General features: G+C 44.5%; 1 protein-coding gene across 5 annotated transcripts in view; it reads right to left on the reverse strand.

Annotated features, from left to right (window-relative positions):
• KIT (KIT proto-oncogene, receptor tyrosine kinase) overlaps positions 1-13,135 on the reverse strand; it is a 73,729-nt gene extending 60,594 nt beyond the window's left edge. For all 5 annotated transcript variants that reach the window (XM_066573070.1, XM_066573069.1, XM_066573068.1 and 2 more), the window contains exon 1: positions 12,984-13,135. In XM_066573070.1, coding sequence (XP_066429167.1) covers positions 12,984-13,035 — 52 coding nt within the window. In that variant the 5' untranslated portion in view covers positions 13,036-13,135. The remainder of the gene's footprint in view (positions 1-12,983) is intronic.
• Positions 13,136-15,018: the final 1,883 nt, after the last annotated feature.

Raw genomic sequence — 15,018 nt, forward strand, 5'->3', positions numbered from 1 at the left:
CTTTTAGGATCTAATGCTCATCACTGCTACATTTAACAGATGACATAGCTAGATGCAGCCAAAAATATGGCAGCACAGTCTTAGGGTTGCTTTACACCTGCTTCCTGATTCCTACTCCATTGGGGGAGCACGAAAGAGGAATCCCCAACACCGAACGGCTAAGTCTCAGGAGGAAAACAAACGGACCCCATTGACCATAATGGGATCCGTTCGGTTTCCGTTCAGCTGCCTTTTAGGTGGTAGAAAAAGCGTTACTTAGCAGTTCCTCCCGGCAGCTGAAGACAGTCACATAGAGATCTGTAGAAACTCTCTATAGATCTGGGAGGAGATAAAAAAACAGTGAAGACAGCTAAGCAGCAACAGCGTTTGGGTGAGCACTGCAGCCCCTCGTTCTAGCGATCAGCAGGGATCTCAGCAGCAGGACCCCCACTGATCAATACTTTCGACAGATCTCTGACATGTCAAAAGTTTGTGCAAAGTGCAGTTACTCTGACTCCCTATTACACATGACGGGGAATTTAGATTGTATTACAGGGACTGGTGAGTGATAAAAACAAGAGAAATAGGTAGAAGGTGAGGTTCTAAAAGTATTCCAGTGAGTTATGTTGGGCTTAAATAACCAAGAAGTGATTGAGTTGTTAAGTTGCAATATTTTAATGTAAGTAACCTGACCAATGGTCTCTTTGTGCTGCTTCTTTTCAGAGGAATAAAAGGGCAACACCTATTTATGACAAAGTGTACTTATTTAAAGGGGCGGTATCAAAATCAACTTTTATCACCTATCATAATAATAGTCCGATTGATGGGGGTCTCACCACAGAGATGCCCACTGATCCCAGGAATGGGCGTCATGTGTCCCTCTCTTCTCAGTACTGCAGGTTCACTTCACCCAACAGCGCAGTAATGTGATGGCAGAATTGAGCAGCGGTTGCGCATGCGCAGCACTACTTCATTCATTTCAATGGAAACAATAGCTTTGTATAATCATTTTGCTACCTCCAGTAGTACTACTGCAAAGAAAATGGAGAGGAACCGTGCATGCATGACTGCCGCACCAGTCAATCTCCTCCTCACTGTGGAGGGTGCAGTAATCTTGAATTGAGGAGGAGAGGGTGACACAGGACTCCTATTCTTAGGATCGGTGGGGGTCTCAGTCGTGAGACCCCAACTGATCTGACTTATCACCTATCCTATGGATGGGTTATAAAAGTCAATTTTGGTACAAGCCTAAGACTGCCTAATTACAAGTGTCCCAAGTAATCAAATGAAATCATTGGGGTGTTCACTAAGGTTACAATCTCACTTCTTATAGCACCCGTTCAGAGGCTCTATCCCAGGAATCCGTCTGTATGGTTGAAACTAGCATCCAATTGGAACCCTGTATGTCTCTATAAGCTACAGTTAGTAAAATAGGGACCCTCTATTTTAGCAGGTTTGTGCTAGATTTCTGCATTTGGATTGACAGAATAGCGTAGTCCAGCTTTGGTCTTAGTTTCACCAATACTAACCTATGGAACTGTGGACAGTTCCATCTGGACGCCACTGTCAGCCATCTAGAGGGAATGCTGCTTAGAAACTCCTGAAAGCCCTTCCAGACTGTCATATAGTCAATTCTCAATCACCAGTATAAAGGGTCTGACATTGATTTCCAGGAATGTTACCATCCAATAGGTGGCGCTGCAGAGGCATTGTCCCATCTTCCTTATTTACATTTAATTTCCAGAGGAGCATGCATGGTCTTAGAAGTCTCCTCACACACACCTTCTAGGTCCTCTCCCTAAAGACAGATGATACCCCTCCCGACCCACTTCACTAGCCAAGCCAGAAACTTACTGCACACTGATGAGGGGCAAACCCCCCAAAACAGCTGCCTGTGTATGGAATCTGGCTTGGTTTTCAATTCCCATTCATTGTTATAAAGATCCATATAAAAAAGTGTCAGACATTGGTTTGCAGAAATGCTACCATCCAATAGAGGTATTGTTCCATCTCCCTTATTTGTTTAATGGTCATCCAAGAAACGCATAGGCTTTTACTCAAAAAAGAAAAAGAAAGTATCATTTAATGGATCCATAGGTGATAGTGGGTTAAAATGTAGTCAAACAATGCATACATTTGACTATGTCTAGCAAGGCATAAGTCTCAGTGCTTCTCTTTGCGGAATTGAAAAGCGTATAGACACCTACCCACAAAAAAATTAAAAAAACCTTCAATGAAAACGCATGGCTATACGTTTCAACACATTTGACGAATACGCTTGTTGTGACCAAATGCCTTAGGCCTCATGTCCACGGGGAAAATCAGGCCCGCTACGGATTCTCCATGGAGAATCTGCAGCGGGTCCCTCCTGCCCCGCGGACATGAGACATAAAAATAAGAATAAACTCACCTCTCGCCCGCTCCGGATCTTCCCTTCGCCGCGGCGTCATCTTCTCTGCATCGTGGCCGGATCTTCTTTCTTCGGCTCGGCGGATGCGCAGGATGACGTCGGTGACGTGCCCCGCGCATGCGCCGGCCCGAAGAAAAAAGATCCGGCCACGACGAAGAGAAGATGGAGCCGCGGCGAAGGGAAGAACCGGAGCGGGTGAGTAAATTCCGATTTTTGTCTCCCGCGGGGACGGCTCCCGCAGGCTTCTATTGAATCCTATGGAAGCCAAAAATCAAATTTACTCACCCGCTCCGGTTCTTCCCTTCGCCGCGGCTCCATCTTCTCTCCGTCGTGGCCGGATCTTTTTTCTTCGGGCCGGCGCATGCGCGGGGCACGTCACCGACGTCACCATGCGCATCCGCTGGGCCGAAGAAAGAAGATCCGGTCGCGACGCAGAAAAGATGACGCCGCGGCGAAGGGAAGATCCGGAGCGGGCGAGAGGTGAGTTTATTCTTATTTTTATGCCTCATGTCCGCGGGGCAGGAGGGACCCGCTACGGATTCTCCATGGAGACCCGCACGAAAATGGAGCATGGTCCAGATTTTTTCATGCTCCATTTTTTTTTAAATCACTTTTATTGACCATCCGCAGGTATTTATCTACCCGCGGGTGGTCAATGCATCCCTATGGGGTGCGGATCCGCGTGCGGGAGAAGAGTTAAAATCCGCGGCGGATTTTAATTCTTCTTTTGCCCGTGGACATGAGCCCTTAAAAGGCAAAAACAAAAAGCATTAAACTTTATTTTAAAACCATTTTTAAAAAAAACTACTTTTTTTTCTTAGCAAAAACGTCTCCAAACTTATTAAAAGCTATATGGCGTATACGATTTAAAAACAAAAGGTATGCTTAAAAAATGCATGCGCTTTTATACATTTTTTATGCATGTTTTTTGCATACGTGAGAAGTACTTGAAGGTGCCAGTACGGATGGGGCTCTGAATGTGTTGCAAACACAATGAAAATGAAGCTTAAATCTCTCAGAGCCTCGCTGAACGCCAGGATCACTAATAAAGGGGGATGCTGGTCAGGGGAACCCACTGAATACTTCCAACATGCCTACTAGGGCAGATAACAAAAGGCTTATGTAAACCAGGCGGCTCTTCTATCAGAGGTAATCTTTAACCCGACTCCCAGGCTGTGTGGAAAAAGATTTGCTGAATGCTGAAGATTTACACAAGAGTAAATATTTCAACTAAACACCCAATTTCTGCACACGCTTCATATTGTGTTCACTTATTTTGCAATCAGTTTGGTGGAGTTTGATACCTTTTATTTCCAGCGCCAAAATCCGGTATCTCATAACAGAAAAGGTCTTCGCACAGGATGACGTTTGAAACAACTAAATGACCAACGACTAGCGGTATGGAAAGTGATCCAACGGGGGGGAAAAGATGGTCATTTCCACAGTGTGATTCTCGCTGCAGCCGGGCAGGAGTGTCAGTGTTGCCTAATGATGTCTCTCATGAGTGCAATATGCAGCAATGCTTCTAGCAAATGGCGCTACGAGTTGAATTTACATCTTTTTCTTCATTTATACTGGCCAGTTATAGTTTTACTGCTACTTATTATGCTAAAGAACCAGAATCTGATATTTTTGTGTTTCACTGGCCGCAACAAGGAAATGGTACCAGGGTGACATCACAATGTCACACCCTGGTCCACGTGATCACGTCCTCTGTGCATGCGCCCAGTTATTTGGCACTGAGCACAATCTAATGCACATCTCCTAATGATGTACTGACTGATTGGCTGACAGGGAGGCGGTTTCCCTAGCCGTCCAATTAGCCATAAGGGGAAGTGTAATTATTCCGGCCCTACCTTTTTATGAGTGCCAGTTATTGCCCTGCCCAAGGTGTCTGGAAGTAGCTGATAGCCAAGTACCAGTGGTTGATTTGATTTTACTGGGCGCTTATTCCCCATCGTCTAGTTCTGTTCTATGCGTGCAATTTTTCGATCTACTCTCTATGTATCCTAATCTTCATCTAGGGACAGACTAAGTCCGATAGGGAAAGCTTCACGTCAGGAACCTATCGAGGTGATCACCCTACTTATAGGCAGGTTTCACGCCTCCAAAGATGGTAAGGGATAGCGTATCCTCTACCATACGTTTGTGACTGTTATTTGCCCTATCTTAGGTTCCCCTGGTTTTGGCATTTTGGACACATGCTGGGACTGGTCAGTGATTTACAGAGAAGAGGCCATCAAAGAACTTGCTGGTTAGACACAATCATGGCAGACACTGGCATGACTATTTGCCAGTTAAAATAAGCTGTACTTGCTAGGCGAAAATGGCAACAGTTAATGCATGGAGTGACCCAGAGTCGGTAATGACTGAATAGTTAATCATCAGTTTTGGTATAAAGACATAACTATTGTCATCATTGGACAAATGTAGACTTATGTCTATGTGAGGCTTATCCATGGCATCCGTGATGAGCGCTGTACTTGCGTCTCATATAAGACACACCGAATTACTAAGGCCCCCTGTCCACAGGTGTTGCGAAGTCCCGTGGCAGATCTCCGCCGCCCGGGAGCAGGAGCCGCGCACAAATCCCCGCTGGTCAGTCTAATCTGATAGGCTGACCACGGAGAATCGGGGCAATTTGTAGCATGCTGCGAATTGCCCACCGCGAGTGGAGAATCGCAATGATTCTCCGCTTGTGGACACGGGCCGGCGCTTTCCATAGCAATGCTATGAAAAGCTTTGGCCGGTGTGATTTGCCGTCGGTTTACCCGTGCCCGTGGACAGGCACCTTAAAACAGCAGTTTGCATTCTGTGGATCTCCAAGACAGGCCTGCTGGAAGTTGTAGTTTAACAGGAGAGCTGCAGGTTTCAGACGACTACATCAAACATTCATACCCTTATTAAACCACGGTTGGCTTTCTGTCAACTGCTTACTTTGTAGTTGAGTCATTATAGAACTGTCATGTGGTTCCTGTTTACCTCTGCTAACTTACTACACACACACGAGAAAACCCTTTGGGGGTCTAAAGTATATTAATTGTCATGCGTGTACTAAAGGCACACTACCTGAACGAGCGCAGTATGTAGATTTTAGCTCTAGAGTCTGCCGATGATCAGAGATTGCTTGTAAATTCCTTTCCATATTTGCTTTTTTAGAAGATTGTAACATGCAATAACGCCCTGCCCTTTGAAGCTTCCATTAGCCGACCCCCTATGAAGACTTTAACCTGCATTTTATGCCTTTATTAACTTGGCTTCTATAATAAAAATAGGAAATGTTAAAAGAAAACAAAAAAGTAACAATCCGGCTCACATGTATTGTGGTGACCAGCGCTGCAGACCTGCATGGGTACTGAATTTACAGAATACAGAGGCAATTTAATCCTTTAATGACATTTTTCAGGAAACAATTGGGATATTGCGAAAATGATTAGGAGACATACACTATGTAATATTTCATAGCACACGGTACCAAAAATACCCATGTTCTTGGACTATAGCATCATGTGATAATAAAAAAATAAAAAAATACTGAGGGGCTCAACAGCAGTAACCTAATCAATAAAAGGTAAAGAGATAACAGTAAGCGTGCTTTTACGGGAACCATTTATCGTTTGCGTGAGCGGACAATGACAACGGTTCGTTCGTATGGCCTGTGTATGGAGGCAGATAAGGTAGGTTCTATGGGAGCTTCTGGCAAAGGGATGGTGAGGGAGTTTAACAGCGGCTAGTGCTGTTAAACCACGTCAGCTGGCTCTATTGAGCCTAAAGTAGCTCACTAGATTAATGCTGTCTGAAAAAATTCTGGGCTGAGACATATACACGGCACCCAGCTGTGCGAATGAACAAGAAAACGCAAGTCTTAGCCATGACTTGACCACGTTTTTTTCTCATTCATGTGTTCGCCGGCCACGATGTGGCCAGTGTAAATACATTGCCCATGTCGTTGATGCCCCAGGCTGCACGAATTCCAGCAGCCAGGCAGGCAAGGTGTGTAGTTAGTAGTCATTGCTGGCAGCAAACTTTAGGCTGCGTTCACAGGAGATGGATTTGCTTCAGAATATGTGTGGCAAATCGGCCCGCGGCTGCTAATCCAAGATTAGCCAGTCATGTGGCCGCGATTTTGCAAAAATCCTGTCCACACGGGGCGGCCAATCCATCGTGGCAAAGCTAGGCGAAATCTGCAATGCGGTGCGGAATTGACAGGCGTAGCACATCAATTCTTTTATTCTGTTGTGGCCTCACTCTTCTCTGTGGGGAGAGAAAGCCGCAACGGAACGCCGGCGGCCGAATCACTCCAAAACCCATGGCAAAATGCCGCAGGTTTTGAAGCTGTGGCTCTCCCACGGCTTTTCTGTTACGGCCAAGCCGCGGGATTTCCATCCCATGGGAACCCAGCCTTATGGTTTGCTTTCCATTGATGGCCATGGGAGGTCCCACTGGAGGTAAAAGATGGCTCTTGGAGTGGACTGACTTCCAAAGTCTGCAGTACATTGCCCACTCCTCATTTAAATCACAACTGAGCCCCAATGGGGACATCAAGTGATATATGATGCACTAAATAAGATAAATCGGAACACACCAGTCAGTATAAAGTGTACCTCTAATTATGGCTTGGTCACAACTGTGTTGGAGATTCCATTTAAAGCCTTCAGTGCAGAGTTCTATTAAAATCCAGGACACAATAGTGTTCCATGCAGTGCTATTTCATCAAGGAAAATGCCAAAGAATATGGCACCTAAATGGAACCCATTATAGTCAATGGGTTCCATCTGGCAGGTCTGACATGTGGCGGATCTGGCACTTCTGGCTTTTCCAATGTTCGGCTCTTAGGACGGAGTCAAACATGAGAATTCATACGTGCAAGTCTGAACGAACCCTTAGGGTGCTTTTACACGGGATGATCTGACAGGCACAGATGCTAACAGGTCGCCCCAGCGATAATTCGTTCCTCTACTTTTACAAAGGAATGAGCATTGCTCAGTGAATGGCGGTGGAGCGGTCGGGGATCATTCCAGCCCGCTTGCCACCATTCACAGCAAGTAGGCAGTTGTATATAAGTGAACAACCGCCTGTTTACACGGCCGATCCATCGTTCAGCTTTCTACATGTAGAAACTGAAAGCCGAAAAAGAAACAAACGAGTTCTCGTTCATCGATGCAAGCATTTACACTGAACGATAGTCGATTCTTGCTGGATAGCTGGAATCCCAACAGTAATAGCTCCTTGTTAAACGCGCCTTTAGTAATGTGATTTATCAGAGTCCTTCTTTGTCCACTTATCAGGCTCCTTTCCCTTCACATGGTCTCTTGCACAGATCACTGACTCTGAAATTACTGATAAAATCTGTCTCCAGAGGATACAACTTTATGGAGAATTTAGATTACAGCTGCCCATAGAAGTCTATGGACAGGTGAGGTGGAAAGGGGCAGCAAATTTAGAGTGAGACAGAGAGCAGAGAGATACAGATGCTGCTGAAGGCTTTAGTATGTTTCTATCTTATTCCAAAGCTGAGTTCACATCACCACTGCTGGATAATGTCCTCTACGCTGCTGCTTCTAAGGGTGTGCTACAGAGAGTGGAGCAGGATCTACTTTCCATAGACTTATGGGGAACTGTAATCTGATCCCTCACTGAGGCTGATTTCAGACAGCTAAGAAACTCTCACAGGATTTGTGCATTTCAGAATGCACAAAGTTCACACGAATATGAAACCCATTCTTTGCATGGAGCCATATACATGAGTGATGTGAAAAATAAATTGCTCCATGTCTTATCTTTTTGCGTTCCTCAGAACGTGTCGCCCAAATCCATCTGCGGCCGCCAATCCCGGGATTAGCCAGCCATGTGGACGAGATTTCTCAGAAATCTTGTCCACACAGAACGGCGAATCTGTCGCGGCAAAGCCAGTCGGAGCATGCTCATTTTTTTCTTTTTTTCCCATTGCAGCCGCGCTCTCCTTTAAGGGAGAACCAGCCGCAACAGAAAAGCGTGCGGCCAAGCCACTCCAAAACCCGCGGCTAAGTGCTGCGGGTTTTGAGGCAGCACTTTCCCGGCAGAAATCTCACGGTTTTCCGTGTGTGAGAACCCAGCCTTAGGGTCACCGAGGGTCGTGAACAACTAAACCGCTAACAACAACAAGAATCACTACGAAAATTCCTTACATTTAATTGTATTGATTTAAAAGGAGTTTTCCAGGCTAAAGGCTTTTTTTTTTTTTTTCAACTGATGACCTATCTAATTAAAATCAATGACAGCTGCGCCTGCAATTACTAGCACTGGCCACTACACAGGAGGCAGAGCTATCCGCTTCCGCTCTGTACAGTGTTTTGGCGCCAACAGCAGGTGCCTAAACAGCCGATCGGCCAGGGTTCCGAGAGTCGGCACCGATCAACTATTAGAACAAGTAATACAGCAGAGTCAAGGCATTTAGCATCCTAGTATAGTGTTCAACTTCTTAAAGAAGACTTATATCTTCAATTATCGTATGGCATATCATAAATTGCTATCAGAAGCAGACATTGGTAGTCCTACAGCTGAGGTCTCTAAATAGCACTCAGTATAGCAGCAAAACCCATTGGCTGTCTGTGGGCGATACGTAAATTTGTAAGCAACACTTCTTTTTTTCCCTTTACCCTTTAACATTCAAATATATTGCAATTAGACTATGTATATATACATATGGCTGCACACCTCTGCCTAGTATACTAGTAGTAGGTACACCCCAGTAGGTTTCTACATCCAGTACAATATTGGATACTTTTCAGAAACTGTTCCAAAGGAAAGCAGAAAGCCAATAAATGTATCGTTACATAAAATCACAACATGGGGTAAATAAAGAAGCCTAATCCCTGCGCTCCTGTTACTGGCCGCTTCCGGAATTACCTATATGTTCTCTTAATGGGCCAGTAATCCAGGAAACCTCGAGTGATCACTAATAATGAATGATCCGAAAAAAAGTGCAAAATGGACAAATGTCATAAGAGCTAAAATCTATGGTTAACCTACTATTAGTACAGGAGCTGTTTATAGTAGAAGGTAAAGGGCTGAGCAGGGAAGGGGTAATGTGCGTTGTCCCAGTCTCTTATCTCAACTCTGGTCACCATAACAATACAAGTAAGGTAGTCATTTTCTAGCACCGTTTCTTTTCTTTTACTTCCAAGGCAACCAGCAATAGGTAAAAACAGTCACAAAGTGACCAACGGACCAGCTGCACATACTCTACATTCCAGGACTCCTTGTCCCATTCTTCAGGTCGAGGCCAAGCTTCTACCTGAAGATTCAGAACCTCACTGCACTTATTGATGAAGTATGGCAGGGGACGTGAGCTTAGAGCTTATCTCAGTTGCTTAAGAACGGCAGAAGATTGTTAATTCATTGTATGTAGACTGGTGACTTGCGCTCAGAGTATTTTAATGAATTACATAATTTTGCTGGCACACAATGGAAGATCGTTATAGAATGCAAATGAATAGAGAGCAGGTTTATAAGTCTCCAGCAGGATATGGTTAATGATGGCACTTGCAATCTGCCCCCTGGCCACAGGAGCGCGTAGGAGGCTGGGACTACGATCCAATATTAGTTCAAACACCAATGTTTTACTATGATGGGAACAATGAAGAACTGGCATAAGAGGGCATTGTCAATGATGGGGTCTCATTTTCCAACTCACAATTTGGTTATAGCAAGAACTAGGATCACCAGGGAAGGAGCATTTATGACAAGGTGCTTTGCACCTCTGATGTGAGCACTTTTTCCCATCATTACATAATGGTAAATATTGTGTGTATTTCAATGTGCAGTAAATTAGGGTTCTGGTCCTATCCGAGCGATGACAGCTCTACAGGATCTGGTTTCAAACAACTTTAATTGAGTTGAATATTTGTGACAAGAACATTATTGCAAACTGCACTATTCTTCCCGTCAGAAATACCAGAACGTGAACAGTAAAATAGAGTTCCCCTCTAAAGCGTTTATGGACATTGGTGATATTCACATTTATGTGCCGTCCATGTTTGTAACTGACTGCACGTGGCCAAACTGACGCGTCGCCGTCAGGGCGCTTACACGCGGTCCGGAATATTCTGCATGACTTTGTGGAATATTTTGCACGCATAAAAATCTGCATGTGTGGATTTTGGTGCAGGATTGAAACCGGAAAAACTCTATGGTCAATTCTGCATCAAAAAACCACGTTTAAGGCGGCATCACACGGCCATGTTTGCGTACGCAAAATCTACACGTGCTAAACACATAGAATAGAACCCATTGATTTCAATAAGTTCACTCTCATTAGCTAGTTTTGCGCATATACTAGGTGCGCTTGCAAAAAAAATAGGACTTGCTTTTTTTCCCTGCGTTTGACGCAGCAAAGGTGCCATTGCAGTCTATGGGGGTGCACAAATACGAAAGGGGAAAAACACTGCGCAAAAAGCAGGAAAAGAAGACAGCTGGACTTTATAAGGCTTAAACAGCCATTCAATTCCACAGAAAGATTACAGTATTACGCATGTGATGCACGGCCAAGTGATACGTGGGTATACGGACTTGCATTGATCCATGCACATGTGTGTGTAGAGATGGCAGACCCTGTACTTACAAGTACAGGTAAAATGCTGCGGGGAGACCCAAAGCGTTTTACCGGTATGGCCGTGGACGAGGCCATATGTGTAGGCAAAAAAATGCAGAGAATGCTTTTCAAACCTCGTTCATGCGCAAATATGCTGCAACTTTGTGTGGATTCTGACAGGAGAACATTTCATAGTGTCCTACGGAATATTCCATCCTGTGTGAAGGCATCTTCAATGTGAGCTTTGTTAGTGACTTTCACAGGGGCAGAATATTTCCGCACTCCCTATAGTAAGCTACTGTAAATTGCGCACGGTGCGGATTTTGATGCAGAATGATAATGGCTTAAACCAGTCACACAAAAATCCGCAGCTGGGATGGTTTCACATGCAGATTTTGATGTCACGTTTCGAGGCAGACTTCATAAGAATATGTTCACGCTGGGGAATTCACTGTGAAAGACGTCCAGAAGTTCTGTGGATTTTGATGAGTTCTGTAGTGGCAAACTCTGCTACATCCCAGCAGAAATATTCCACCTGTTTGAAAGGTCTCTTAAATAGACCAAAGGTCTATGTAGAAAAAGTCTTATTTTGGCCGGCTGTCAATCACCCATTCATATCACAGGGTGTGCAAAAGAAATAACGGATTGCACACGGATGACATCCATGTGTGCTCAGTTTTCCATGGATCATTGCTATGTAGTAATGCTACAGTATGTAAAAAAGTGTGAGCAAAAAAGGGATTACACATGAACAGACACCAATCATGCAGATCGTAGCAACATGGACATACACATGGATGAAGATCGCTCGGTTTTCCATGGATCAAAATCTGACATACTCCTCAGAATAAGCCCAAAGTCTGAGAAAAAACACTGAAGCGCAATTCATACGGCGCCTTCCACAAACCGGAATATTCCACAATACACTGTGCAATATTCCATTGGCAGAATCCACACCAAAACTTGCGCATCTACCCCGTGAACCTGCAACTGTACCTGCGACTGCGAAATGTTGTAAGAAAAACACATCGCAAGTTGCTCCAATAGTACAAAATAAAAAGTCGCATTGCACTTCCACGAAAATTGCAGTATATAGAAAAAAAAAGGGCAATCCAACAGCGGAATCACCCCAAAGTAGGACGTGCCGCAACCTTTATCTCAGGCCATCAGTCCAACAGAAAAATTGCCGATGTAAATACAGCGATAGAAATAAATGTGCCATTTTCACGTGCGAGTTCCCTCCGTATCGCCATTATTTGGAATTCACATGTGAAAACACATTTAAATGCAGATCCGGACGTGGAATTGCAGTCAGAACGAATCGATTTTCAAATCCGCATCAAAATCCACATGTTAGAAATACAGATTGTCCCACTTGCCAGAATATTCCGGTGTGCATAAAAGTGCCCTAAAAGTTCCAAAACCCATAAAGGCAGATTTCAAGCGATTGACATTATTTGTATTATCACGGTTATACAACACATCACCTACATCAGTAGCAATAATGATGACACAAGTCACTAGTAACACTCCAATGCCACTAAAACTATTCCTACAGACTAAAATTCCAGGTATCCAACAGCAGGTCACTACTGCATCCAGTCAGCTGCTGTGGAACTACAAGCACCAGGGGGATTCTGGAACGTGCAAGTACCACAAGCATTCTACATGTCACACCAGTCGGTCTGGTAGCAGAAGTACGTTTATAATTACACGCAGGCACAAACAAACAAGTCTAGATAAGGTGATCAATACAGCAGTTTAACCCTCTGCCTGCCAGGAAGATGACATCCCAAAGCACACAACTCACAGGTAACAAGCCACAAAGGGATCGCTAGTTGCCACTTTTGATGCTTTTCTCTTTGTCCCAAGTTTGCAGAGTTTTTGCAATGGTTGTACAGCATCAGTGACAGATGGAAAAGTCCCTGAACAGCACAAACCAAGCATCGGGATACAATGAGTTACAATACATCCAATAGTAACAACAAAACTGCAACATTAGCTGCAGATCCCAGCGCTGACCTGTGTGATAGGTGACAAGCAGGAGCAGCAGGCAGAGAACATCCCAACCCATGATGAGTGCCCGGGAGGGAGGGAGGCCGGCCCAGAACAATGACTCCACTCCTCTCTCGTCTTCTAGGTTTATCCACCAGCTGCAGTTATTACAAGTGACCTCCTCACCAGGAGCCGCAAGCAAGGTAATAGTGAGTGCATCTGCCTGCCCCGCCCACTCCCCTGACCCCTCCCACACCACGCCCACTGACCATGCTGCTCTGCAGACAGCACAACACTGATGATCCTTTGTATGATACTAGTGAGCTGTACACTGATCTCAGGCTGCCTGTATATAGATCAGTGCAGTGGAATCAGCACTAATACATGATGGGGACCGCTGGACCTTTAAGGAAACCACGTCTTGCAAGGCTGCACGCATAGGATGCGAGTTTGCAACTTGTTTGCTCCACGTCTTCCGGTATTTTTGTACATATGTGCTGCGTATGTATCACCACCGATTGGATCGTGGTAAATACGCAACAATGAATGGAGTCAATGAAAGTACATTGATTTCATTGATCCACTCACTTGTGTATATACATTATAAAAAAAATAACGCAGCGCGTTCTAATTTACCGCATATCACCCACGATAGAGCGCTGATCTATGGGCGCGGATTAAACGCTGTGATATATTACATTGCAGATGTGCGGGGTTTATACACAACGTCACTAACCTACAGGGAGGGAAATTTTTAAAAAAGCGAAACAAGTCAGACTGCGCACGAGTGTGCGTGAGGTACGCTGTCATGCGCTGTGAAACATGGCTGCTATGTGCACAGTTTTACAAGACGCTCGTGTGAGCCCGCCTTAAAGGAGCAGGTGAAGTCTTTGCTCAATCATGCCCCAATTTTGAATGTAAGGGTTCATAATCATGGATAAATAAAAAGTCATGCCCAAGTTTCTCGAGCGCAGGTCGCATTGGTCAGCACATGGATCCCCCACCGGTGTGCTGTCCGATGTTTTGGACCCCACACAGTGACATGTGCTACTCTCGTGCGAGAATCGGACATGCTGCGATTTTTATTTTCCTTAGGCTGCATCCGGACGGGCTACAAAATCATCGCTACAATGTGAAGCCGGTGGTTTCCAATGGGTTCTTTCACATGAGCGATGTTTTGTAGACCGTACGGATGCAGCCTCAGACTTATTTTTAACTCGGACGGATAGTCCATGTGCGTACGCCCGTTTCAATGAACGGGTGCTATTTTTGTCCGAATTTCAGAGCAATTTTTCGGTCCGAAAATCAGAAGAAAGAAAAAAAAAAAAGTGGGCGTGTAGCCTTAAATACGCCGATTTATAAAAGTGCTGTCACACGGGGCGGAACTAGTCCGTACAGACATTCATACGTCAGTGTTATCCCTTTGGGGTGTGAATTCTGCTTCTTAAAATTCGTGGGTTTTTATTAATGCAGATTTTGATGCAAACACATCAGATTTTACCCCTTCGCTCTGAATTGAATGGAAAGGGTGAAATCTTTTGACTGTCCAAACTGAAATCAGCGCTGATTTTGACAGATTTTGCTGCGGATTTTTTAGCTGCAGAAAATTTGCTGCATATCAGCTACATTTAACACCCTTCTAGATGGTTTTATTTAATGTCCAACTGTATGGAAGTCGCACTTTAAATCTGGGGTTTTGCTTCACCACCGACACACTGCAAAATTACAAGTCCATAATACATGGTAACCATAAAACTGCAGGTCTGAACTCCTTCTCTCGGCAGCCATTTTTTTGTGTTTTCCACCCCCGCCTTCTAAGTGCTATAGCTTTTTTGCCTGTTTTTTGCAGGACGAGTTGTATTTTTAAGGGAGCTGTTTAATGTATGATATATTTTATTCAAAAACCAGTAAGAAATTTTTCAGTGGGGTAAAATGGAAAAACGCAAATGCGCCATATTTTTAGGGGTTTGCTTTTACAGCGTTCATGGTGCAGTAAAATTGACATATACTTTCTATTATACATTTTTATTCCAGGTATGGGACTTGAACATCCAGTATTATA

This window comes from Eleutherodactylus coqui, chromosome 7 (genome assembly GCF_035609145.1).
Source record: "Eleutherodactylus coqui strain aEleCoq1 chromosome 7, aEleCoq1.hap1, whole genome shotgun sequence".
NCBI lineage: Eukaryota > Metazoa > Chordata > Amphibia > Anura > Eleutherodactylidae > Eleutherodactylus > Eleutherodactylus coqui.